General features: G+C 41.3%; 2 protein-coding genes across 2 annotated transcripts; one reads left to right on the forward strand and one right to left on the reverse strand.

Moving 5' to 3' along the window:
* Nucleotides 1-22: 22 nt before the first annotated feature.
* Nucleotides 23-27,907, reverse strand: LOC100551463 (MAP kinase-activating death domain protein-like). Its single transcript, XM_010711431.3, has 19 exons — nt 27,889-27,907; nt 21,208-21,396; nt 17,544-18,161; nt 14,694-14,997; nt 14,238-14,369; nt 12,945-13,058; nt 12,168-12,248; nt 10,133-10,189; nt 9,217-9,395; nt 8,687-8,922; nt 8,002-8,158; nt 6,928-7,031; nt 5,883-6,076; nt 4,975-5,255; nt 4,302-4,441; nt 2,525-2,626; nt 1,678-1,716; nt 590-649; nt 23-129 (listed from the first exon to the last, which is right to left on the reverse strand). The coding sequence occupies exons 2-19, from the start codon at nt 21,267-21,269 to the stop codon at nt 23-25; spliced, it is 2,967 nt and encodes a 988-aa protein (XP_010709733.1). The 5' UTR covers nt 21,270-21,396; nt 27,889-27,907.
* LOC109367748 lies at nt 25,712-27,882 on the forward strand. The gene is made up of 2 exons (XM_019615560.2): nt 25,712-27,174; nt 27,474-27,882. Exons 1-2 carry the CDS (start codon nt 26,715-26,717, stop codon nt 27,749-27,751), a joined length of 738 nt encoding a protein of 245 aa, XP_019471105.1. The 5' UTR covers nt 25,712-26,714; the 3' UTR covers nt 27,752-27,882.

Below are 27,907 nucleotides of genomic sequence, written 5' to 3' on the forward strand. Positions count from 1 at the left end.
AAAACAAAAAAAACATAAAATATTACCTGGAATTACTACTTCGCCCCTGAGGGGATGGAGATTCTCTCTTCACTGTTGGGCTATGCTTAATGACTGAAGACTTTTGATCCACCAGGGCTCGCCTGTTTCCTAAACAGGAGAGGAAACAGTATGAGAAGAAATGGGTGAAGGAAAACACTCTGCTCCCAGGACAGTAACAAGCAATACTAAGGTTAGCTAACACACTTACTCAGATTACAGGTAACAAACTTCAAACAAAATGGAAACTCCAAAAAAGCAGCAGCATATATCATATTCTAGCATCACACATCGGCAGAAAACAGTAATGGGAGTAATGCAGAGAGAAAAAGAGAAGATGGTAATGGGAGCAGAAGGTGAAAGGCAGGAAAATTCTGGCTGTTCTGCATGCAGTTTGACAACAAGAATCGTCTTCAAATTAGTCACTGTATGTGAAAGCATAATGCATCAGGGGTGACTAGTATAGATCATATGATACTGGTTACCCAATGAGGAAAGGTAGCCCAAAGGCAGGCATAGGGGATGCTGGAAATTGTCACATCATGCACAGCTCATGCTGTAGGGAACCCACCTTCATTGCTTACTGGGCCAGCTTCAGTAATAATCTCCATTATAGTATTTAACCCAAATACTGGGACACAAAATATACAATTAGTAGTGTACTACATATCTGCGCTCCCCACCATCAGCATAAAAAATAAAATAAAAATCCAGCTACCAGCTTCTTCCCAACCCTCCCTCAAAACAAAACCCAAACGATACTATAGCAGGTAGGATGCTTGAAAGCCCAAGACAACAAGGGCTGCTGTAATTTCTCTAACAGATACTGCTTAACTTGAAATTCAGCATTATCGAACCACTGTCCTGCATCTTCATGGACACTATTGCACATATTGAATTTCAAGGGCACTACCAAAAACAACTGCATCACTGAGGAAAAACAATGGAGATGGATGCGCATGAAATAAAATTAAAAAGGAGGATGGAAAGTGATCAAACAGCAGCAATGAGATGGAGTCCCAGCATCATTTCCCATTACAAACACAGAGCAACACACACACTTGGTGAGAACGAGTTAGCATAGTAATTTTATGCCTGCACAATAGAGATAAAAACATTTAAAAACCAGAGTAGTGCTCAGTGGAAGTCCCAGTGAGCCTGCATGCACACACAAATGAACACAAATGCACACACACACTTGCACATGCACAAAAGAGACTGAGCTACTCCACGGATACCCCATCCTCATATCTGCACAGTAACATTAAAGACCCTGCACAATTATATTCATCAAGAAAAGAACACCAAAGTGCAGAAGATGAGGTGCAAAGCACAAACACGAAATGGCAAACCCCATCACTGTTTTCTTCCAATGCATGGAATTAGTCATTAAGTTTACCCCTGAATAGAACCCTGATATGAAGTATGTTTCTTATCCTGCACAATTGGATATGAAAACGTATCTAAATGGTAAAAGGTTGCCAAAAACAGCTGTGCAGAATCTCTGCTAGTGTTTTTACCATACCAGTGCTGTTCCTCCTCATTTTACACACAGGGAATGATTACTTGTCTCAAAAACAAAGTCCAAAGCAGAAACACAGAAACAGCTTTTGGCCTTTGTTTCTACAAGGTCAGAGGTCAGCAAAACATCATACCAACCTTCATTCACATCCCTTCCCACTTCCAGATTAAAGTAATCTTTACCGATGAAATGATGAGAAGGAAAAAATAAATAAACAAAATCAACATATTAAAACAAAAGCAGCAAGTTCCAATCAGATAGAATAACTCAAAAGGTAAAGTAAAACCTTCCCTGGTTTAGCAACTACTATCACGACAACCAGGCTGCTCAATTCCTTAGGATAAGAGGTTCATTTCTCTAGTCCCTAGTCACACGTTATTACATAATGTAGCAGACAAACAAGAGAAGTTCCAATTACAAGATTGTGCACCAAAGTTAGGGATGGATCTTTACTCTGAATGAGCTGAAATATATTTATATTTTGGGTTTGATTGGAAAGTTTCCATATAGTGAATTGAAAGAATCAGCACTATTGAAACCTTTGGAAACTGCAGTCTCCATGGGAGGGAGGCATTATTCCTTCCGCAGTCTCCATTGGAGAAAGGCACTATTCCTTCTTACAAACAGAATGTCATTGCTCCAAGAGGTTACCTAAAGCTAACCAGGAAGACAGTGGCAGTACAAAAGTAGAACCTACCTCTTTGTTCCCATTCTTTACACTAAAGACTTAAAAATTAAATAAAACAAAATACAAAACAAAACCAACATTGACAGTGTACCCATTAACACAAGCTAGTCTCCCACCTCAATGCAGCTCAGTTGCTGAGAAGTCTGACTAAGAAATATCAAGACAATTTTTGTCTTGATAATTAAAGCAGGTACTAACCCAAAGTACCAAAATACTTCACCACCAACGTTCCTTTTAGGGATTGCAGATTCACAATAATAGTAAAGGCTGTAGAAGACAAAGGGAAAAATGGTTACCTTTCAGGCTGGGAAAGGGGGTATTCTTGTCTCTCCCAACTTTGGTTGGCAGGGCTAAATTGGACAGACTAAAACTTGTGCTGTGGTTTCTGTACAGGCTGCCTATGACAAAAGAAAAACAAAAAACAAACAAAAAAAAAATCAACAAAACAACAATTACACTGAATGACAGAATTGCAGGACTTGGAAAGGACCTCAAGAGACCACTGAGTCCAACCTCCATGCTAATGCAGGTCCCCCACAATAGTTCTCACATGTTCACACCCAGATGGGTCTTGAGTATCTCCATAGGAGACTCCACAATCTCTCTAGGCAACCTGTTCCAGTGCTCCGTCACCTGTACCATAAAGAAATCCTTCCTCATTTTAGTACTGAACTTCATACATTCAAGTTTTAGGCCAATACTCCTCCTATCACTGCACACCACCGAGATTAGCCTGACCTCATCCATTTGCCTCCCACCTCCCTTTAGATATTTATAAACATTTATCACATTTTCTCTCAGACTTCTCTTCCGAAGGCTGAACAGACCCAGGTTACTCAGCCTTTCTTCATCAAATACCTGATGTTCTCTGCACATACTCATACTTCCTAAATTTCCTGTAATTCATCTTCTTATTGAAAGTCTGATTTTTTATTTTATTTTTTTTTTAAGTCCACAGATCTGAGAAGCATAATATAATTTCATTTACAACACAACCACATCTGTGTTCTGACTATTCTAAATTGTTTAAAAGGTCATTCTTAGCTCTCAAGTTACAGTAATTGTCATTGTGTTTTTGAGTCTTAAATGTACCAGCAGTGTCAATCTGTCATCCTGCCATTATACAGGTAACTCCACATCAACTGTCTTCTAGTTTTAGGAGCAAATAAGTGGTGGGGGTCACATGAGAAAGTAGTATGACAAAAGATCTCTAAAATACACAGTCCTGAAGTCAGAAGAGTGCACAGAGCCTTATGAAATTCTGCAACTCTGACCCAAAAGCACACTTTAAAATAGAAGTTTCCATTTATGAGAAAACAAAGCTTTTCGTAGCACCAAAAGATTTCTAACAACATAAAGAGTGCAACAATGCTCTGTCGTCATCTGTTTAAGTCTGTAGACATCCTGAAAGGAACTTGAATAGAGATCCTCATATAGAGAACCTCAAAAGGTTCATCTAAATTGTCAGTGCACTATTTCAATTTATCCTGATTCCCTCCTAGCCCAGCTTTATTTTAGTAACAATCTTTTTAGCAGAAACATCAAATACCGTTTTCTCAGTGCTACTAACTTCTTTTCCCTCCCCCATAACAGCTGACTATTTATCTGGTTAAATCTTCTTTCACACATTAAAATACCTTAGCTTTCCATAACTGTGGATATTATTTTTAAAAATTATTCAATAATTTAATTGAAAGTAAGTGAGCACAGTGAAGAAATTTAATGTAGGACCTAAACAAGTGAAGTGGTAGCATGAAAAGCATACTAATGGTTAACCCTCTTGTACCAGTTTCATAAAAATCACAGTTTTTATTTAAATGAAGTGGACAGAATTTCTGAGTTGTGGTCCAAAGTGCCATATAACTCAAGGGCCTAACGACACAACCAAAGTCCTTCTTAGTGAAAAATTCATGCAGCAGTAGTTATCAGCAGTGTAAATAAAAGGTCCTGTGACTCTCAACACAAGTTCTGGAGACCTGGTAACAATTTGACAACCAAGTCTTCCTTTTGGCTAACCACCTCTCTGTAAGCTTTGATAAATCAAAAAGGTTTAATGAATGCTTGAGTACATACTTGCAAAAGACATGATGCCCCCAAAACCTTCACTGCTGTTGTTGGAAACAGTAGAGTTTGGAGAGCTGGCCCTGGAGTCTGAATCTGCATCAGAATCATTGGCCAGTTTTAAACTGTTCGGACGAAGTAACTTCTGAGACCTTTGAAGAAAAATTTACAAGTGTTATTAACAGTTTTTTTTCCCAAAAGCTTGGGATATGGCTGTGGGAGGCTGATGCTGGTCTTGTTTTTAGCCTGTTTTTATTTACCACACTATCCTTACCTTGTGGGAAAGAAAAATAGGAAGAAAAAAAAAAAAGGAAAAAAAGTAGAGATGCATCCTTGCATTAAGGCTTTTATTACCTTTTAGGACATGCTGCAAATTTGTCTGCAACACTACACCAGTGGACTTAGGGGTGGAAAAAAAACTTCTGCTTTGAGAGCAACAAAGGAAAAAAACGAATATCATAAAAAACCGTTTAATCCCCTCACATTTCACCCCTGAAATAGCAAGCTTCACAACCAAAATCCCTTAAAGATGTCAAGGAATCAGTAGGTCATACACTAGAATGTTTCAATGAAGAACTGATAATTCTGTTATCTCCCACTACTTCAATAAAATGTTAAACTAGATGAAGCAGATGGAAACCCCAAGACAGCTGTACAAAACAACAGGAGGACAGGGAGAACTCACCTGCTTCCATTGAGATTCTGGTTAAATCTTGGGGTGTAGCTCTCTTCCTGCTCATCATCTTCATCCTCTGTAGGAAAACCATACTGTGGTTCGAAGTATGGATTATCATACTCTCGTTTCCTCACCACCCCTTCTGAGGAGCTCATGCTGACAGCTGGGCTGTCACTCTCACGACGATCAAAGCTCATCTTGGGAAAGCTTGGTTGTAGTGGCAAAGAAGGGAGATGGTTTGAAAATCCAGCAACTAGCTTCTCCTCCATCTCTGCTGAATCTGCAGACTCCTGTGGACCAGTCAAATCATTTATCTGTTTGCTAATCTGAATTACTTAAAACTGAAGGGCCTGACAAGAGCAACTGTTACAACCTGGGAATTCTGCAGGGTCTTTGCAGTTTCTGGGCCCCCACCCAAATCCCACTACCAGCTGCTCTAATCTAGAACTGTAGAAAATCTGCAGCATTTATGCATTGTTCTAGAAGCTTTCTTCCCTGTAAAACAGATCTTACTGTTAAATGCTAGGATAACAGCACCCTATTGCTCTGCTTTGTGGTTACGGAATCAACTCCCATACTTCCTAAATGAATGCAGATTCAAGATTTTCCCCATCCCATTCCCCTACAACAGATCTTTCCATACTGTGTAGAAGTCACTCCTACAGTCACAACCTGGACCACTGCTCTCTGTTAATAATGTACTTTAATGCATGTGAGCTTTTACACACAGAAATGTTCTGTCTCAGCATAAGAGACTACTGGTAACTTCACTTTGCTTGGAGTCCAGAAAGTGCATGCAATTTAATTTCTGAATGTTTTCAGTCTGATTAGCTTTTGCTCCACTCAGAAAGAATTATTCTCCCACTCTTTATATCCTAATTCTCTTAACTTGGGGCTGAATTCATCTCAGTACACACATGATTCACTCCGTGGATGACAGTACTGGGGCTGCTACTGGCTGTAGTACTGGAACTTGAACGAGGCTGATTGTTCTCTTGGGAGTTCTCACTGTCCATGGCCTGTTCATCCAGATCTCCTGAATATTCTTGAAAATCATCAAACTCCACTTCACTGGCATCACCAAGGGCTGCGTGAGTCAAGGGGTCAACATCTGCAAATACATCATTTTGCATTAAAGAATACTGCCTTCCTCAGCCTTCTGTCCATCTGCCTGAAAATCCCTGACAGATCTGCTCAGCAGAATACAGAAGCACATACAAAGGTTGTAAGGCACTTTTGGAAGACATCTAATCCAACTAGCTACTCAAAGCCGGGTCAACTTTAAAGTTAAAACAGGCTGCCCAGGGCCTTTTCTTATTGAGTTTTCAATGTCTCCAAGGCTTGAAAAATCCCCTTTGATTCTGGGGATCTGTTCAACTATGTTCACAATGGGAACCTTTTCTTATTGTCAGGCAGAATTTCCCTTGTTGCAAAATATGACTGTTACCTCTTGTCCTTGGGGCAGAGGAAACATGCTGGCATTCCTGTTTTTGGTTTATTGAAGTAATAATCTCCTGGTCTCAAACACTGCTGCTGCCGCCTCCATATAAACCAAAGAGAATGCATTTTCCTGTCCCCAGTAAAATGAAGTGATTCATTAAAGTCAGCTCTGAGGACCAAACAGTGGGGGCAGAAGAAAGCTCTTAATCTGCAGCCCATGTTGCACCTTTTCTACTGGCAGTAGATTTCCAAATCTAGTCAGTGGGTTTTGTTCAGCAGCACCTACTTCTGATCTTTCTCCACCTGTGTCTTTCAGAGGGGACTGCATACAAGTCGAAGAAATGTCTTCCTTCAGTCTGCTACTGGTAATTGATTCCTTTACTTCAGAGCAATATTATAACGGAACAATGTTTTGCTCTGATTGAGACACTTGGGGAGGCATTTCCCCACCATCACAGCACAGGTGAATGTGGAAGAGGAACCTATGTGGATCTCGTGAAAATGCAGCCCAAAGTTACTCACTTGGAGTATCGCCATTAATGTCACATTTCATCATCTCACTGACAAAGTCACCAAGCGAAGAGTAAGAGGAACTTGAGTCATCATAGTCGACACTGTCACTGCCACTGCCACAACAGGTGAGAAAAAGATGAGTGGTAGAAGAACAGCAATAGCATCTTAAAAGTCTCATGATATAACCACTTCTACAAAAAAAAAAAATCCTGGCAAGAATAAGAGGGCAGCTTCATGAAAAGTCAGAGCAAATGAAAAACATTCGAGACAGGTAAAGAGGCAATACGGGAAGACATTTAAAAGCTCTCAGCAAGGTTAATGAGGTCAAGCATAGGTGGACAGGGAGTATCATACGAATTCTCAGTCAGTGTCAGGAGAGGAGGAAGCTTCAAGTCAATTGGAAATCAAAAGAAAAGCACTTCACTCTACTAACAATAATTTCCAACATGAGGACTACTGGTGCTGTGTAGAACATAAAAGAAAAACAACTACAAGCCTGGAAGACCTCACAGGCTAAAAGAGAAGAAAGGATGATAAAACTTGATGCAAACCTCCGGGAAACAAGGCCAAAAACTCATCAACAAAAAATTATTCTCACTTTACTGAATGTACAAGGTCTCAGGCAGTGGGGAGTATTAGCAAGCTTTGCATAACTATGTGCTTTGATTAGAGATATGAAAGAGTGGTAGGATGAGTGGGATTGCTTGAAGTACAGAAAAAGAAGTAACCAGAGAAAGAACAGCACAGAAGAAAAGAAAAAAGAAGACATCAGAGTGGGAAGTAATATCAAATAATAAAGGGGCATACAGGAAGACAAAAAAAAAAAACAAAACAGGAAAGTACAAATAAAGATCCATGTAAAATGAAGGCTTGAGAAGACACTAGCAAAGAGATAAGAAGCTGCTACAATAATGACAGAGCAGTGAGACAATTTATTTCAATATCAGTATTCTGACCAGACAGAAGAAATTAAACAAAAGCATGGAAGGCTAGAGAAAAAGGCAGCAAATGAAATACTGGAGAGAAGGCCCAGAATAATCTGAAGTAATTGCCAGGTGGCTAGAGTTATGCCCCCCCACTAACCTGTCATCGGTGGGATCAGAGTCTGTTTCTTTTTCTACTGGGACATTCAGTGCTTCAGCTAGTTGTGAATTACTGTCATAGACACGATAGTGGATGGGCTGCAGTTGGTGAGCATACCACTTTGGTTTGTCACCAATCAGTGCTGGGTCAAACATATCTGCACCAAAAACAAACAAAGAGAAAGTTAATTGAACTCATTTATTTGTGTCAAAGGCTTAATTACTAGTGAGGTTAACCCTTACTAAGTCTTGTACAAAACACAAACAGTCATCTTTAAAAAACAACAACAATGACAAAAAACAACTACAAGAGTTCTTCTCTGCTAGCAAACAAGACAAGAAGTAAAGTTATCTGGAGAAGTAAATGGCATTAAAATACATAAAATAGAAAAATATTTCTTGAACTGGATTTCTCTACCCAGAATGTATGCCACACGAACAGGTTCCCCATGAGCCTGTTGGAGTTCAGAAAGTGTTGGGAAAGTGCCCTCAGACACATAGTTTCATATCGTCCTGTGTGAAGTCAGAAACTGGACTTGATTATCTTTGTATGTCCCTTCCAACCCAGGATAGTCTATGATTCTATGAATAATATGGTATTAAGCTAAGTTTGCCCCCAGAATCTACCTGCATTTCAAGTTTCTGAAAGACATCATAAGTGCAGGAAAGGGAAAACCAAAACTTACTGTTATGAATTCTCTGAAAAGCATAGTTAGTAGGGTTGAGTGACCATTCTCCAAAATATTCTACTGCTTGTGTCCTGGAAAGTTTATCAGCAAAAGGTGTTTGCTTTGGCCTAGAGGCAAGAAAGGAATTTGCCTGGAAGGCCACTACTGGTCGTGGAAAAAGACGAAGAGTGCGAGTATGCATCTGGAATCCTTGCAAAACATTTGGTGAGTTGAAGAATCTCACCATAGCAACCCTAAAAAGAGGCAAAGGACATATGTCAGATAAAAATACAGAACTTAACAGAAGACAGAGAACCTTTTAAAGGTATGTACTAGGCGAAGTTTCAAATCTGTGAAGAACAGTAACATAGTGCAAGAAGCTGTCTTCTTAAAAAACTCAATAAATCAATCAACCAACCAGTCACTTAGTTTTCATTTACCTGCTCAATACCAAGAGCCACCCAATGACAGACACTGCTCTCAGTCCTGTGCTGCCTTCAAGTGCAAGGTTGACAAAGACTCAACACTGCTTTCCATTTCAGCCTCACCTGGTAGCCACATCCACAGAGTCCACATCATTTCCATAGATCAGGGGGTTGAATTCTGTGGAGGGAGTAGACTGCAAATCATTCTGTGGTCTTCCCAGCAGCAGCGGCACCTCCTGTCCTTCGTGGAATTTCTCTAGATTAAGAATGGGCTGAGTATTCAGACTCATGCTGGCCAGTGCCTAGCAAAGGACAAAATTAGGCACATATTCAGCAAGAAGTTATTTGAGAAACAAAAGATTAGAGCTACTTTCTATGCAATCGCAACAATTGTTCACGCTCCAATAATTTGTTTTAAATCATCTCTTTTACACTGAGTCAAGAAATACCTCCAGGCCTTCCTTTATGTGGACTGTCCAAATGATCTCCTCAATAATGAAAACGCATGAGGGTTAACACGGAAGTCTGCTTCTCTAGACCATCCATGACATGAAAAAAGATAATCGACATCTGACCTCTAGTTGCATGATAAACCATACAACATATAGGAGGGTTATGCCCATGTGTATTTAGAACACACACAGAGATCTAGATGCCTTATAAGTTGCCTTGCAACTTGGCAGTTCAGTCAGTGAGTTTGACAACCCAGGACAGCATGCAGACGGCCATCACACAGGTATCTATCGTCCAGTGTGTCTGCAAACTACATTTCTCATCTGAATAATGTCTTCATCTCTCCATAAAGTAGTCATCCTCTCCAACCCTCATAATATCCTCAGCAAAATGCACAGGAGTGACATGACTAGTAAGTCAGTCCTTAATACCTAGATCCAACCTAAATCTCCCTCATTTCTCTTATTTGCCAACTGAGTCTTCACCAGTTTAATCTCAAAAATAAACAAACTAATAAAGTAAAACAAGAAGACCAAAGTAAAAGGGTAAAATGAAAAACCGGGGGGAAAAGAATAAAATAAAGAACCTTGATGTCAGGAGTGAGCAGCTGTTGCTGAGTGATTGCAGTCATGCTAACCAGACACTGGAGGCAAGATGGAAGATCATATGATAACACCAGCAGCCCATCAGAGCCAAGACGAACACATGACCACAGAGAAACAGATGGAGGGAAAAAAAAAAATCTATTACTACCAAATATCACAATGAGAGGAAATAAAAAGGGATGCAAGACAGGCACAGGGAGAGAGGTCTAACTGCCCCATCCCCAAAATATGACATTTGGCTACAGTTGCTTTGGAAAGTGGAAAGGATCCTTACTGATGAAGCTAAGAACTTTCCACTGCAGCTTAAAATCAGGTATTTTGAATATTAGTGATTGACACTAAGATCCAAAGATATATAAAGGGTGTTAACCTTAGCAACCTGGGCTGCAATTCAGTCTTCTCTACTTTGTATTGCAACCAGTAATCCTCATTCACGTTTGCCAATGTTCAACTATCGATGATGATGAATGTAGGAATATATACGGAGCAAAGACTGTTTGGGTCAATACCAATAATTTTAAATAGAAGTTGTTTAAGGAAAATGCAATTTGTTCTGATATTCAACTTTGCTTTAATGAGAGAATTTTGCTCAATATTGCCTGAAATTGCAAAGGGATGAGGCAGAAGTAAGGGTAAGGTGGATCTAACAAAACTCCATGCAACACATTACTTCCATCTGAGCTGACAGTAAGCACTGGGTTATTACAAGGTCACACACTTTGCTCTCCTGGTCTATACGGAGAGAGGGGGGGGCCTCATTAGGTCTGTAAGAAACTTTACCTTTAAATACTGCATGCAGCATGCATAAGGAAAACAGAAAGAAAGAAATAAAACCTGCTTGACACAATCAGCCAGGGTGACCCAAGCTGATTAATGGCTTAGCAGGACCTGAGAGAAGAGACTGAGAACTTGCACTGTGAATGGAGGAGAAACACAGATGATCATAGCTAGATGGATCAAGTCAGAGTTTAATCCTACATGGCAAATGTAAAGGAGGAATCTGGAACTTTCTGCACCAACTGGAAACAAATTAGCCCCAAACAATAGTAACAAACAGAAACCATCTACTGCATCCAAGAGCATTTCAAATTATCTTTTACCTGGTGTATGAGAACTGCTGAATCACAGCCTGAACCTCTGACTGATCACCTGAGGCGAGCAATGAGTCAGCCACAGGCAATCCACCTGTGCTGCTGGAAGGGGTGGAGCCTGACTGCACCTCTCCTAGACCCATTTAAGAGCTGACTACCAGTAGAAAAGGATCTCTTCTGGAGATCCCTCCTCTAGAGTTCTGCAGCAAGCACGGGATGCAGGTAAGCATTCAATCTGTTCTCTTTTTGTTATTATAAGTTGCTCAGCTAAACTCTTGTTTATTTCATAATTATAACATCTTTATATTCATTGATTATACACCTGGCTAATAAATTAACTGTGGTCATAAGCCTCAGTAATCACTTGCTTTTCCAAATTAGTTCTATGCATAAAATCCAGCAGCTGGATACATAACACTTAATAGCAGTGTCACTTAATATCGCTTTCTAAGCTTAAAATGCTGCTGTATTCTAACATGGAGGATGTTCTTTGTGTATGCCTACGTAAATAAGGCACCTTAAATACACTGACAGAAAATCCCTAGGCTGTACTACTTCTACTAAAGTAAAAGCAGTAGAGACAGAAAAAAATGAACAGGTAACAAAAACGACCATGAATTTCTTTAAAGAAACTACATAGACCTGAAACACAATGAAAACCTCAGGTTTAGATTTGTCAGAAAATGTAATGGTACAAAAGCACAGAAGAACCCACGGGGTTCAGAAATCTTTTCACTTTTAATCAGCCATTCTACTGATTAGCTGACCTCTTGAACAAGTGCATTCTAGTAGTCTGATACCTCATTCACAACCATCTGATGCTAGGTTGCAAGCCTGCTTTTAGCACATACAGCAGAAGAGCTGTGCAACACTACATCTACTGCATTTTACTGAGTCTGAATCCATTCCCCAAAGTGCTTATTACCTGTTTCAGATGCTTTTTCAGCTCTGAAGCTTCTGGTTCTGGCAGTGCTGGCAAAGATTCTGCATTTGTGGGAACAATCACCTGGAATTAAGCACAGGTAACAAATGAAAAATTGCCCAGCTGGACCCATTTCAAAACAGAATCTCCTACATCTCCACTGCTTCTGAAACTGAGGAATAAAAGACATAAAATAAAATTTAAACAAAAAATAACCCTGCATCAGTAACTTGTTTTTCCTTTTCTTATGACTATTTAACATTACTTACAATGTCATAAACAATGCATTATTGTTTAAAAAAAGATTTATTCAAACCTCTCTATGTTCATCCTTTATAATCTCCATTAAATGTAAGATGTTATACACATTTCCCTTGCTTGTGCCACAGTAGAAAGTGGGATACTTTGTCTCATTTGAATCATGACAAAAGATGCTGCTGGAAGGCTCTTATCAGATCTAGATTTCTATCTAGGGCTATAGCAGGCAGGGTCATAGTTACCCAAGGAGCTGGCTCAATAATTTATAGAGGATATACCTTCTATGAAATAGCTCAATGGATTAACTGAAAAAGAATGCTTTAAGAACAAAAGAATCAGGGAGAGACACAAGACATGACAAGCAACAAAATCATAAAATTTAGGACAGGAGAGACAAAGGCAGACTGAAGCCAATTTAGAAGCACAAACAGTCTTAAATTCTCAGAGTGTATATTAGTAAAAGAGCACAGTTATCCAGAAGCAGAGCACAGAAAGCCTGAAGTCCTTACGAATGTCACTTACCTTATTGGTATCCAGATCGATAAGCCATACATCATCAGGCATTTTGAAATCTAGTTTGTAAAGGAAGAAACTTGCTGGAACACCAATTATGTAAGGTGTAGGGGCTAGAAGCAACTGAAAGACAGAAGTATGGTAATAAGGACAAGTTCTGCATTTGATATCACCATATTCTTGCCAACTTTTTTTTTTTAAAACAGCTATAGTACGTTTACAGTAGAGGAGGCAACGCACAAAGCACTGATAAGGAAGTCATTGATGTCATACAACAGAAAAAAACAAAAGCCCTCCTGCTCTAAGAGCTTTAATTCTCATCTAGAAGAAAAACTCATAATTTTTTCAGAGAGATACTTTTTATAGAGCTATACAGCTCTAATGAAAAAAAAAAAAATATCAGCGGAACTAAGCTTACAACATCATGGACCAAACAAACATGTGTACATCCTCAGCTCAAATTGAGTCCATGCTATTGTAAATATAGCATTACCCTTACAAAAGCTTTATCCTTGCCCTTACCCTTATAATGGTAATATAACTTCAAAATTACAACAAATCTAGGAAGCAGAAGAAACAGATTTTTTTTTTTTCTTGATATAAGTGTATGTGGAAAACCTAAGGGGAATTTCTTGTTGTTTCTGATAAGGGGATCAGCAGAGGGAAAAGGTTAAATCAATAAGCCACATAGCAGCTTGAGATCAGCTGCTTGGGAGGCTAATTTATCCTTTAATCTAGAACACCTGGTTATCTCCAAGGAACAAGAACAAATCTGCAGCATCAATTGCAGGATATCACTGAAGGAATAAGATGGCCTCAATTCTGCCTTTCCAAACAAAATAATGAACTCTTGACAACTAGTGAAATCCAGGCTCCCAGCTGAAGTAACTTGACACTTTATACTTCCAAGGAAAATAAACTGTAGGCAGAAGTTTCTATGCTCTGAATCATGACCCCTTAAGATTCCTTAAGTACTACTATGGACTCTCTCCAACAAACCTTAATGCTCAGCTGGGAGGACAAGGCTGGAAGTGTAAAGTCTTGTGATAATATTGTAGATCCATGGTGTTTCAAAGAAGCTACTTCTTTGAACCACACTATTCACCGAGCAGGTTTTAATGATCTCCTAAATAAAAATGTTACATACAATTAAAATAGTCAGCGGTGCTCAAAGAACATTCTTTGCAAGCAGTGTTTATTACAGTCCCTGAGAAATCATGGTGGATAGAAACACGGACTACTACGTTTTCAGAGATAACAGAAATATCCTTTGCAAAAGACCAATGAAGGAAAAACATGTACCTGTTCTGCAGAGGCCATGCAGGTGGGGAGCAGAGGGATCACCGGAAACATATATTCTAATGGGTAGATCATAGCCACAAATGCCATCACAGACATTGAGAGTGCATTATAATCCCGGGACTGCAGTACAACCTGCAAACACAGAAACTCACATTAGCTTTTGCAGCAACCATTTGCTTCCGATACTCCCAGCCAGGGACATAAAAATATCATGGCCTACAGGACCCTGTTTTGTTGGTTGTGAACTGGAATGACCCTCCGCTAATCTATCTGAAAACAAACTTCAGGTGCTTTTTAGAGTGAGATCAAGACTCTTCAAAACAGGCACCTCAGAAAGACATTTTCCTTCCACCCCTCCGGGCAAATTGATATCAAAGATTCCAGTAGACAGATGTTCTCCAATCTACCTTGGCTTTTGAAAGGCTAAAGCTTCAAAGATAATTCTTCCCTTCCTACCTTGTGCTCCAGAAGGATGCAAGTCAGCACCTGAAGACAGGCATCCACTCCCAGCAACTCCAAAGGTAGATGTAATGGAAAATCCACCAAGGTGAAGCGGGATGGATCAGGAAGAGCAAAGGTCAAAGCTGGCTGCAACTCATGTGGCAAAACTTCCACGTCCACCCGCTTCTGACCAGCAACAGGCATTGGTGAACGCAGCAGCCGGTATATCCAGGCCTCAATCTCCCGCAAGTCATGTAGCAGTGCACTGGACTTCTCCTCCACCAGGAGTGAGCCTGTGAAAATCCGCCACGTTGTATCCCTAAAGAGGGAGAAATGAGAAGATTAATACTCCAACGGCTTCATTTGACAGCCATTTGGCTTGGCTCTTCAAGAGAAAGGGCAGAGTCACCAAGAATTAAAAGACACTGCTAACATGCTAGGCCAGACAAGGGAAGAGAAGGGCAGGGACTTAAACAAGCTGCAACAACTGTGGGGAACTACGGATCTTTCTGAGGCAGAAATCAACACGAGTTTGCCACATTGGCCCAAGAGTTTGTGCATTCATTTAGATGGTGCTTGAAATTCAGCGTGTAACTGGAATACTCCCATATCTTGCCCAGAACCACAGCAGCCTGAATGACTGGATTCCTTCCATCAGTTCTACAACCTTTTGCAAGAACAGGAAGTAGTAAGCTGAGATAATAAAAATAAGCCACACCCAGATGTCCCAGATGTTTTGGCGTCATAAAACACTTTTATATTGAGTCTCAAATTGCCTTTTATTGAGATGAATAACCCACGGCAGAAATGGCTGCATTTCAGCTGAGAATATACATTTCTGAAAGCTGACTGGGAAGTATTAAGTACCTTAACAAAAGCCCTAAACTATCAACCTCCAAACAAGTAGCTCACAGACAGGCTGGCCAAAAAGTGTGTACAGTGCTGCTGAGGGCCTTAAGAGCTTCAAAATTTGAAACTGGATCTCACAAAGGAAGTGAATTAGATAATCTATTTCAGCCCTTACTGTTGTAGTACTGCATTCACAACGGCCATGAACCTGTTTTAGCCACTGTGAAATAGCTTAATAAATATCTCCAGTCACTGTAATAGATCCATTAGAACAGTATGGCTCAAATTAGAGGTTCTACCTTACAGTTCATACCTTAAAAAATTAAAACAAACAAACAAAAAAAACCACAAAAACAGCACTGGATGCCTCATAAAGGATTAAAAAGTAACAGAAATTTGGAAGGATCAAAAGAAGAGCAATCTGAAGCCACTATGCTTCTTATCCACCAGATTCCCCTCAGCCACTTGTAATGCAGAGGACATGAAGCTGTTACTGGGCACACTCAAGGATTCAGGACACAGCTCTAAGGATTCAGTTTCACTTTTATTCTGCCATCACTTTGAAACCACTCTACTTCTCCAGGTCACAGCTCGCAAAGCACACAGTAATTCAAACTGGCAGCTTTGCTCATCCTGATGGATGCTTAGCAGTCTTCATCTGTCACTCAGTTGTTCTTCTCTCAACTCTACGAACTTTGTCCAACAGCAAATCTTTAAAATACCACATGCCATTCAAACACTAGAATATGTCAACACTCCTTTCAAAATTCAGATGAGTTCATAGAGCTGAAGAAAACCATGAAGTTTAGCTCTTTTCTGCCTCAGGAATTATCAAACTAAACCAAGTAATGAAATAAGCCCCCTTCATACTTCAATTTAATAAAATTATTTCCATTCTCAAAGAATCACTTTTTCCCCAACAACCAGTGGATTCAGGTCATAAATCTGTGCAAGCAGGAATCAGTCAGAAACCCAGGACATTCCTAGAACTATTCTACAGCAGCAACCCAACAAGTAGATTACTATGCTGCGAACAGGAGCAGACTTCTTTAATACAAGAGGAAAGGAACTTACAAATACACAAGTGTCAGATGCCCTGGCATATTTTACTTTTGACAAGTTTAAGTTGGAAGGTAAAAAGCTATAAAACTCAGATTATGAACTATCTCACAGCCCCCACTCATCTTCACAGTAAAATAATTCCCTCCTTCTCCACAGATTCATTTTATATTTGCTCTTTTTAGTTCATGAGTCAGAAAGCAAAAAATATCTTCCTGGAACATAGAGGCTAGGCACAATAATACAAATATACATCCACAATTGATACCTTCTGTATCCTGTAGCACAACAGCTTTTGTTGCATAGCTAGCATTATAATAACAGATAACACCAAGATACTGTTTCATTTGCTGTTGCAAACCTCCATTCCTATATACTTCACAGACAACTCCTTGGTTTTCTGTCTCTCCTCCCTCTCCTCCTCAAATCTTCTACTTCAATCTCTTTCAAACATTCCTGTTTCTCTTTTCTCTCCCACGCTGAAGTTCAGATTATTTTTCATAAACCTGTAAAACACACTTTCAACATTTCCCTCTGGCTTTAAGTTGAAATTCACCCTTATTTCTTACTGTTTCTAATCTGTCAGAGAATTGTTAGTCCCGATGTGCACTACTACAGAGCTTATACTCCAAAGTAATAACCACAGCAATAGCATCCAGCTCCCAAGAAGTTGTGTCAGTTGCTGGCAGAATAGTGCCTTCACATTAATATCAAAAACTAAAATCACACCAGGTGACAGTACAAAATAGAGAATTCTTACACAAATCAGCACAAAAATTTCCCTTTTCTATTGTGATTTCAGGTTAAAATAGCAAAAAGGTCAACCACCAACAGAAGACCAACTGCAGAAGACCAAAGACTTCTGCAACCTCACCTATCACAGCAATTTGCCATGGCAATTTGACATTTGGAATCAAACAGAGAGAGGATAAAGTTCTTTCTTCCCACCCAACGTACCTCTGAACCCCACGAGGAATCCCCAGCTTCTTGCCCAACAGTCTCTCACTACAGCAGTCCACAAGTCTCTTGAGAGTGTACAGGCACTCGCGGAAGGTGGAGAAAAAAGGATAGTGACTAAGGATGCACAGGGAAGTCAGGGTGCTGTTTCGAGAACGATGGCTGCCTTTGGCCAGGCGCTTACTGTGGGGCGACCGGCTCACATCTGGGGTAGGCTCTGTACTTGGGGCCTGCAGTGAAGAGCCACTCTCTGAACTCTCAGTGCCCACATCCTCTTGGGGTGCAGACGCATCCCCAGACTTAGCGATTTTCTGTCCCTCCCGAGGAGCTCGATGTCCTCCTGTGCCTTCTCCCTTCTCCTTGGGTACTCGCTTCTGGAAGGAACGGTAGAAGTTGACACAGATTCCATAGCGAATGACACCCGTATCCTTGTCTGTGAGTGTGAAGACAAAAGAAGTGTCATCACGGAAGCTCATGCGTTTCTGCCGCACGCTCAGGCATCCTTCTGGTTGGCAGAAGAACACAACGTCAGGTGGTAGAGGAAAGTCCACGTGGTCTTCTAGAGGATAACGTCGTAGCAGCTCAGGAGTCTGAGCAACACTGTCACTACTTGGCTGCCTACAAAAACCAAAACAGAACAAAAAGAAAAAACAACAAGCGTACAGAGTTAGTTAACATCGCAAAAAATTTTTGTTATCTCATTACTGACATGTCAGGGGCCTGCAAGCTCAGCTTCATCTTTGGTTGTTCTCAATCCTAACATCCAGAGAAAATGCAGCTCCTCAGTCACTAGCCACAGTTCTCAATCTAAGACAAGCCCAACAAACACAAAAAGCTTAAATAAAAAAAATCTACACCATCGTTATCAAGGCCCAACAAGGAGCCACTCTGCTTGTTGACTTCTTTGAGTCAAAAAAGGAGTTTCAGGAGCATATTGTTCCCAGGAGAATACTGTACTGTCACATCGCCCTGACTTTGATTTCCAAAACAAGTTTAACTGCAAGGGACAGAGAATACTTGGGTAGAAAAGACACTTTCCCATCTCCAAACATAGTCAGATGAAAATCCAATGGATAAACAAGAAAAAAAAAAAGAAAATCTAACTGAGAAAACCAAGGATTTCCTAGGAAAGGAATCAAATAAATGATGGAGTGATACAGCATGTTATTACGGGTAACACTCAAGATCTTACCAGAGCCCTGCAGAACATTGTTTCAGTGCTCTTATAAGCAGTGCTCTATAGTACCAGTAACATGCAAACCTGTGTCCCCTTGTTCCACCTATCCCACAACCCTGGAATATATGTTGACATATATGGGGACATAATGAAGACACCTGGACTGTTTCTTGAGAGGTTTCTAAGAACAATTTATTACAATATGCTGTCAAACAAAGGAGGCCCCCCAAGGTAGGAGTAAAACTCCATGTCAGTCATGGAAGGAATGCTACAACGTTACCAGGTTTCACAAAAGAAAGCTGGTATAACACAAGTGTAGCAGAGCCAAAACAATACTTTTTAAATACTTTCCTCCCCATAGAACATGCAATAAGCTTTAACAATTCCAGTAGAAACACACTGTAATCACAAGCCAAAAAGTACAGGAAAAAAACAAGAATGGTAATGCTTTTCCAGTAAGAATAGAGGAAGAGAATGAAAGCAAACAGAAAGAAAAACAGCAAAAATACAGCTGCCTTTAGTCAGACAAAGTGATTCTAGCATACAAAAAAGGCTTTCATTTATTAGTTGAAGCACATTAAAACTTTTTATTATTATTTTAGTAATTCTAAGTTACACTGACTTCCATTAAGTTAGCAACAGAGTTCCTAACAAGTTCCATGGACCCAAAACCTCATCCTGTAAAATTTTCATTAAAAAGTTCTAGCAAGCAAGCAAGGTGACTGTGCTTGATTATTAAGTTGGATTTGAAGTGCAAGTTACTACAAAAGCTAGGTAGTAATATACAGGCCTATTTACTACTGTGGCTCATTGAACATTGTACAAATCATACAAATCACTAATGGAATACAAAGGAAGACAGACAACATTGTTTATTCCTGCTTTTTCCAGCAAATGAATATATTCTTTCAAGGCATTAACTATCCTCCTACCACAGTTTTTCCATGAATGTTACCCAAACAATAACTGCTGGAAGTATAATATGAGATCCAGAAAGTGAAGGAAAGAAAATGTTCCCCAATCAATCCCTTTCTGGCTTGATCCCTTTGCTATCAAGTTCTGACATTTTTACAGTAATTAGGATTTAGTAAGCATGATACTACATGGTTAAAAAAAGTCACCAACAAAGTACCAGTGAATATATATATATACATGTATAATATATATGTAAGTTTGTGTTTTTGCAGTAATATGCACTAAAGACAGAAAGACAAGTCTCCTCAGACATTCAGAAGAATTACACCTAATAAAACAGAATACTTCCAAAAGACATTGCTACCAATGTGCCATGGATAGCAAGCTGTAATAGTAAAAGCCACAAGGACTACCTAAGGAAGGAGGTGCAGCGGAAGCTACTTCAGTCAACTCCACCTCCTGTCCTTAGCAGCTGTTGAAGCACCTGATACATGAGACAACAGGTCTCCAAGCAGTAGCAATCTAGCGTCTACTGCCTAGCAAAAGGCAAGAGGAGCGTGGGAGTCCAGAACTGATGCTAGCAAATCCTTAATTGAGAAAAGATGACAGTATGAACATCACTGGAAGAGGCAGTCAACATTTCTTCCTTCTTTTCCTAGTCACTTTCTGACCTACATACTGAAAACTGGGTTATTTTTCCCCACAGACAATGAGAAAATAATTAAACTACCAAATTACTCTGCCAGTAAAATACAATAATAAAACAGTTACTACTTAGGAAATTACTTGTATCATTTCCTCCACTTAGTCTCAATATTGCACTCAAAGCATTTCAAAAAGAAAGTAGGTAAAGCAACAAGCCGATGCACAAAAACCACTTATGTTCAGAAATGAAAGTACAGTCCACTTTGTAGAACATCCATTAAATAAACTGGCAGAAATTTACCACACAAATTTTGAAAGGAGAAAAATAACATTTGCTGTGCATCTGCACATTGGACAAAAAGCACACCAACCCCACATTCTTTACACTCCTTAAGCAGATAAGTATAACATTTTATTAATTGATAACTAATAAGACTTAAAAAAAATAAATTAAAAGCATTAATGTAGTTTCTATGAGACTAAAAGTATTAGAAGGAGAATCAGAAAAGTAAGGCAAGTTTCAGACTTTTTTTAACGGAGTTTACAGATTACTCTTCAAAAGCTAGAGAAGTAACCGCCACTAGCATTTTGCTTACACACAGCTTTCAGTATTTTCAGTTTGTGAATCACCCTGTTCTGATGTCAACAGAAGCAAAGACGGTTAGACATACAAGCTACCAGAGTCATATATAAACGGGTTATTCTTAGTCACTCTTTGTAGATCCTTGAAGAGGAGGATCCAAAGCACAAGCTAAAAAGCTCTAACTGCAGTAGTATCTTTCAAAAAATGCCCTAGTCCTACTACATGCCCCCAGTCTGCATTCATTCCAGACAACACCTCCTACGCACAAAGTGTGCCCTCATAAGTGCTACACGTTCCCACTCTACTGCCTACACAAAAGCACAGCTGAGAATCTTTTACATTACCTGGCTCCAATGATAACAAGGTAGTCGAGTAACCGAGGGCAGCTTTTCTTTTTCTGCACCATTGTCCTTGACCCCTTCCTATGTCATCTCAGTGAATTGCCGTTCATCAGCCCAGCAGCCCGTTGTCCGGTCAGCTGTGAGCAACTGCCCCAGGGAGCAATTCACTTGGAAACGTCCAGCAAGTTCAACCTATAAACAAGAACAGCAAGAGTGTCAGAGGCACAATCAAGAACACCAAATACATAGGTAGATGTATTATTTACATTTCCTAAAAGTCTGTGTTTTAGGCAGTCATGGCCATTCACAGACCTCTTTCTTTTCATCGGTATAAATACACAATCTGGCATTAAATGTCCACCTTCCCTTTTTTGGATTTCTTCTTCAGAGATTTAGTATCTAGAAGGGTGATGACAACAACCAAAGAGTGTTAGACCAGTATTTGCAGGACCTCACCTTCCTGCTCCTGGTTGCAGCCAGACGCCACAGCTGATTCACCGCAGCCAACACAAACAGGCTCTACAGCCCTGCCTTTCCCTGCACATGCCAAAACCTTGCTTTCAGCCCAGTGCTGTCCCTTGCTTTGTGCAGGTATGAGTGCTCATGCAGTGACAAGACGAATCAGACCGGGGTACCAATATGAATGAAAACTAACACTCTTCTTCCTCCTCCCTTGCCCACGCCACTTCTGTTTTTACTAAGCGGCCACTCACCCACTGGGAGCAAGCAGCCAAGTACTATCGCACAACTACAGACGGGAGCTTACTTCTCTACAAGCAATGAGGTAAAGTAGTTCCTTCCTCAGATCTGCTACCATCCTTCCTCTGGATTTTACAAACTAAGCGTATTAGAACAGAAAGAGATCAAAGATTGATGAAGATCTTCTGGTTGTTTATCCTATTTCTCCCCTTTCACGTTACCATATGAACCTGAACTGAGAATATCTTGACCCTGAGATGGTACAGGCTTTGACATGATGGCCTATTCTCAAGCTGCTTTAATTCCAGGTTATTTCTTTCTGAGCAGAGCTCCTGCAGTCTGCTTTTCTCTCTACAAATGTACTGGATCCAGCCCTTGGAAGGTCAAATTGTTGAGCACTGCTTGAAACTCTCTGCAGCTGCAGCTCAAGGGAGAAACAGAAATGAAGGCTACCATGGAAAGCTACTGCAGAAACCCATCATGTTGCAGGGATCAGCAGTGTTTACCCAAGCACTCATAAGGACAGTTTAGTGAGGATGAGCACTACTCACATACTGCAGCAGCATCAGCAACACAGGAATTGGTGCAAGCTGACAAAGATGGCCAGACACAAAGACAGAGACCAGAGCAGGCACTAATCTGTGGTCTTCCAGTAACTGGGGACAAAAAGGGCTCAAAACAACACTTCTATTTATTGGCACTACGCTAATTTTCAAAATTCCCAGACCACCACATTTTAGGTTGTGACAGAACTTCTCAAAGGAGAAGATGTGTGGTGTTCTGCAAGCTCCTCCCAGAAAGATATATTTATATAAAGATACACAACAGGAAACGCATCACACCACAGGATGGACAGAACAGCATGAAAGACTCTTTATCAGATCAGAAACATCTGTGTCAGACCAATACCCAGCACTAGTCCTCACAAATGTCTCATCTACACCTCAGCGGCTGCAGCCCTTGTGCCTTCTATTTGCAGACACAGAGCCACAGGAACAAAGTCAAGGAATAGAGGAATTCGTCAATGAATAATTTGAACTGCAGATTTGACAGCCCAATCTTACACTCATCTATATGAAAGTTTTCATGAATTTAAATACGTTTGCTCTAAAGAATGATATGAAGCTAGCAGGAGATCATTTTGCAAACAGACAGATGCAAAGCCCTGCCTTCTGAGTACCCCAGTTCAGAATGGTAGCAGAATGAGGTCTGTCTTGCCATTGTTTCCAGCTTTCACCTGATACAACAAATGCACCTCACAATTCGGCAGTATATGGATCTTAGAATATAAATCAACATCAGACAATACAATTTACTGACTGCGTAAGTAAAGAGCACAGTGGGACATTAATTTCTAAGACCAAAAAAGAGGACGTTTGTGAAGGACAAAGCGAAAATTGCAGGACAGAAGCCATGGGAATTTTGGTTCACTGAAATGTTACCTTGCACAAGACCAGATTTCAAACCAAAAAGCCCAGAAGGAACAAAATTCTCAGTTCTAAAATGTCATTGGAACATCTTGGATTTCTATTTATACCCAGCCAAGACAATCTGTACCCAGTTCAGATCTATAGAGAACCCTAGCATGTTGTTTACTGTGAAATCAAGATACTTCATACCAATCAAACTAAACTGGAAGCTGAAGCAGACGTAAACGTGGCCAGGAGTTTCAACACCCACTGCTTGGCTGACAGGTTTCCTTTTCCTACATTATGCACCCTGAGCATGCCAAGAGAGTTGTCTGCTTGCTTCTCAGAAACAGAACATGGAGCTCAGGACCGCCAACCTGTGTGACCAGGAACCCCATTTCACTCATTGTAGAAATTAAATCAACACAGTCTGAAAAACGGTATGAACTATTCATGATAGTTCATAGTTTTTGATCCATTTTTAGACATTTTAATAATCTTAGAGGGAACTTTATCGCTGAAGCTTTGACTACTTCTTCCCAGTCTGTGTACTTCCAGCCATTACTTCTGTTCTAGCACATACTCTTTTTGCTTGCACTAAGCTTTTAAAGAAGCAGACACGCAGCCTCCATCTCACATGAGCCATTTTACACCTTCACTGCTGAACAGCTATATTAAACATTGCTAGCAGTTTTATCCATAAAAATATACAGTGTCCCTAAGAAACCCATTATGCTATTTGCCCTTTATCCAGACACTACAGAGGTCCTACAAGCACAACGAACACAGGCAGAGGGCAAGTGGGTCCTGATGAGGTGCATCCCAGAGTTCCAAGGGAATTGGCTGATGCAGTCACCAAACCACATTCGACGGTCTTTGAAAAGCCATGGTGGTCAGGTGAAGTCCCCACTGACAGGGAAAAATGCAATACAGTACTCATTTAAGAAGGGTAGAAGCTTCATCTTGGTAATGGGGAAGATCAAGGAGAAGATCCTCCTAAAAGCTATGCTAAGACATATGGAAGAAAGGGAGGTGATATGGGATAACTAGCATGACTTCACCAAAGGCAGGTCCTGCCTGACCAACCCTGTCACTTTTTATGATGGTGTAATTGCGTCAGTGGACAAGGGAAGAACCACCAATGTCATCTATCTGGACATCACTAAGGCTTTTGACACGGTCCTTCATTACATCCTTCTCTCTAAATTGGAAAGATATAAATTTGATGGGTGGACTGTTCAATGGACGAGGAATTGATTGTGAGATTGTACCCAGAGAGTGGTGGTCAACAGCTTGGTGTCTGGATGGAGATCGGTGACAAGTGGTGTCCCTCGGGATCAGTACTGGAACCAGTACTCTTCAGCATCTTCATCAGTGACATCGACAGTGGGATCAAGTGCATCCTCAGCAAAATTGCTGATGACATCAATCTGTGTGGTGCAGCTGATACACCCAAGGGATGGGATTCCATTCAGAGAGATCCGGACAGGCTGGAGCAGTGGGCCCAGATGAACCTCATGGAGTTCAACAAACCCAAGTGCAAGGTGTTGCAACCTGGGTCATGGCAACCCCCAGAATCAATCTAATCTGGGAGACAAGAGGATACAGCACAGCCCCACTGAAAAGATCTTGGGGGTATTGGTGGATAGCAAGCTGGACACGAGCCTGCAATGTGCCCCTGCAGCTTTCTGCTATATCCTTGGCTGCATCAAAAGAAGTGTGGCCAGCAGGGCAAGAGAGGTGATCCTGCCCCTCTGCTCTGGTGAGACCTCACCTGAGTACTGCGTCCTGATGTGGAGTCCTCAGCACAGGAGAGACGTCGACTTGTCAAAGCATGTCCAAAGGAAGGACACAAAAATGATCCGAGGGATGGAACACCTCCCCTTCGAGGACAGGCTGAGAGAGCTGGGGCTGTTCAGCCTGGAGTTCTGGGGAGACCAGAAAGCGCCCTTTCTGTATCTAAAGGGGGCTATAAGAAAGAAGGGGACAGACTTTTTAGCAGTCTGCTGTGACACAATCATAGAATTATGGGGGCTAGAAGGGGCCTCCAGAGAACATCGAGCCCAACCCCCCCTTCCAAAGCAAGCTCCCTAGATCAGGTTGCACAGGTAGGCGTCCAGGTGGGTCTTGAATTTCTCCAGAGAAGGAGATTACACAGCCTCTCTGGGCAGCCTGTTCCAGTGCTCTGTCACCCTTACGGTGAAGCAGTTCTTACGCACATTTGTGTGGAACTTCCTGTGCTTCGGTTTGTGGCCATTTCCCCTTGTCCCATCGCCATGCATCACTGAAAGGACAAGTGCAAATGGTTTCAAACTAAAAAGAAGAGATTTAGATATTGGATTTAGATCGAATATAAGGAAGAAATTTTTAACAATAAGGGTGGGGAAGCAATGGAACAGGCTGCCCAGAGAGGTGGTGGATGCCCTGTCCCTGGAGACATTCAAGGATGGTGCACTAAGCAACCTAATCTAGCTATAGGTGTCCCTGTTCATTACAGAAAAGTGGGTTGGACTAAACAACCTTCCAGGACTCCTTCCAACTCCAAGAGTCTATGATCCTAGATGTTATGGGCTGAGAACACCTCCTCCTCCTGAACCTGATGGAAGAGACTGACAGAAGGTGGAACAATTTCTGAAGTCAGATCTGGACGGACTTGCTATACTGGTGCAGCTGCTTCATTTTTTGTTACCATTCACCTTGCCAAGATAGCAGTGTGTGACTCTTAAACAGATAGTAGCACTTCGGCACAACTGAGGGAGAAAAAAAGGCATTTTCAAAGTATTGCAAACCAACCTAAAACAGGTGATGGTATATTTATCCAGCATGGGTAGCCTACAATACAGGGATGGCCTCTGTGAAACACCTTAGCAGTAGTCATACGTCTCAGAAACAGCTCAGCAGAGGACTACAGGCACATTCTAAAAGCATCCTCAATGGGAGACAGCATCGCTTGAGTCAGTAAGAGTTTCTTATGGATAAAGCAGCAGATGCATCCCAACTGTTTGCACTTTCCACATATCCATAAAGGCTGAGGAAAAGAACATGCTAAACTGAATTGAAAAAACTTAGAGAATTAAGTGGGAAAACAGTTTGCGGAGATACAGAATGACCCCTCAGAAGCTCTTTGGAAGAATGTGAATAATGCACAGATTTCTTCCTTTCTTACTGCAGTGATATTACTTCTTTGCCCTACTGAAAACATGCCTGACACAGCACGGATGCATCTTTAGTCTGCACAGCGGTATTCCAGCAAAATGGAGGCAGCTTGCACAGACAGACTTAAGCAGAATTAGCTCACAAGCAGAAGCATCACACAGCAAAGACAGGAGCCTTTCTAGAACACCACAAGACTGAAGCCAGCCTGGCTCAGGTTCTTGGTTTCTACGGTAACAGATTTGGCATATGACAGCCCTTCAGCTGCTTCCCTCCTTGCTTCTCCCAGCTCCGGCCTGGGTACAGCAGCCTGCCGCACACGCGCGACCACGCAGCCACCACATATGCGCAAGCTGTAAAAGCAGAGCCGCAGGTAATCTGATTCAGCTCAATCTCCATAGCAACTCAATCTTCGTGCCCAGATCTCGGCGTGCTGGATCTATTTATGGCACAGCGGCCGCCTCCACCCCTTGCACCAGGCTCCCAGCACTGCTGCCAGGCCTCACCCCAGCACAAGGACTGCCGGGGCATGCTCTGACTGACCCCAGCAGTGCAGGCCCTGAGCCGGTGGCACTGCCGTGTCCACAATGCACTAAAAGCCTCCCCGCCAGCAAGGTTTTCTGTGTGCGCAAATGCTACGCGGATCAGAAGCTGCTACTGGCCACTGAAAGCAAGGACCCACTGCAGCTGATGAGATCCTCTGCCCGAGGTACGCACACAGTGTTTCTGCAGGCAGCTGCTGCTGCTGGCTCCTTACTGCTGCACAAAAAGCGTGCCAGCACAAATGTGCCATCCTAGAGGTAACTTGCAGATGGCAGAAAGCACGTAGCAGCCCTTGTCCCAGGGGCACGGCTGCATCCAGCAGCAGGTGTTTGCGAACTGCATGGCCCAGACATTCATCTGCTAACTGTTTCCAAAAAGAAGAAAACAAGAGCCCTTGAATCGGTCTCCAGAGACAAGAGGGTGAGGAAGAATGGTATGCGAATATTGTTATTCATTTTATTCTAGTGCACTCCCGGGGAAAACCACCAACAATAAACTCATGCTGGAGAACTGCAGAAGCACACACTTTCACATTACTTGTCATTAATAAAAAAACAACAACAGATTGCAGCCTCAGCCCCGCCTTCACTGGAAGCCCTTTGGTTCAGGCTGCAGCCCCTACTCTCCTTACCTCTTGCATATCACTAGAAACCATCTCAGAATACTGGCGCAAGAGCCCTCCGCCAACCCAGCCAGTCCTCCTGAGCACACAGCTCACACTTAAATCTTTTAGGTACCATTAATCTCTGGAGATTTGCAGTACAGAACAGCAACATAAGTGTTTTGGCTCTCTGCCTTTTGCTTCTTCCAAATCTGTCCATTTCCCCCCTCCTTGCACGACACCATCACAAAACACAAAAGCCACATCATTTATTTCTACCTCGTCAGCTCTTTATTGT

The sequence above is a fragment of the Meleagris gallopavo genome, chromosome 5, assembly GCF_000146605.3.
Source record: "Meleagris gallopavo isolate NT-WF06-2002-E0010 breed Aviagen turkey brand Nicholas breeding stock chromosome 5, Turkey_5.1, whole genome shotgun sequence".
Taxonomy (NCBI): Eukaryota; Metazoa; Chordata; class Aves; order Galliformes; family Phasianidae; genus Meleagris; species Meleagris gallopavo.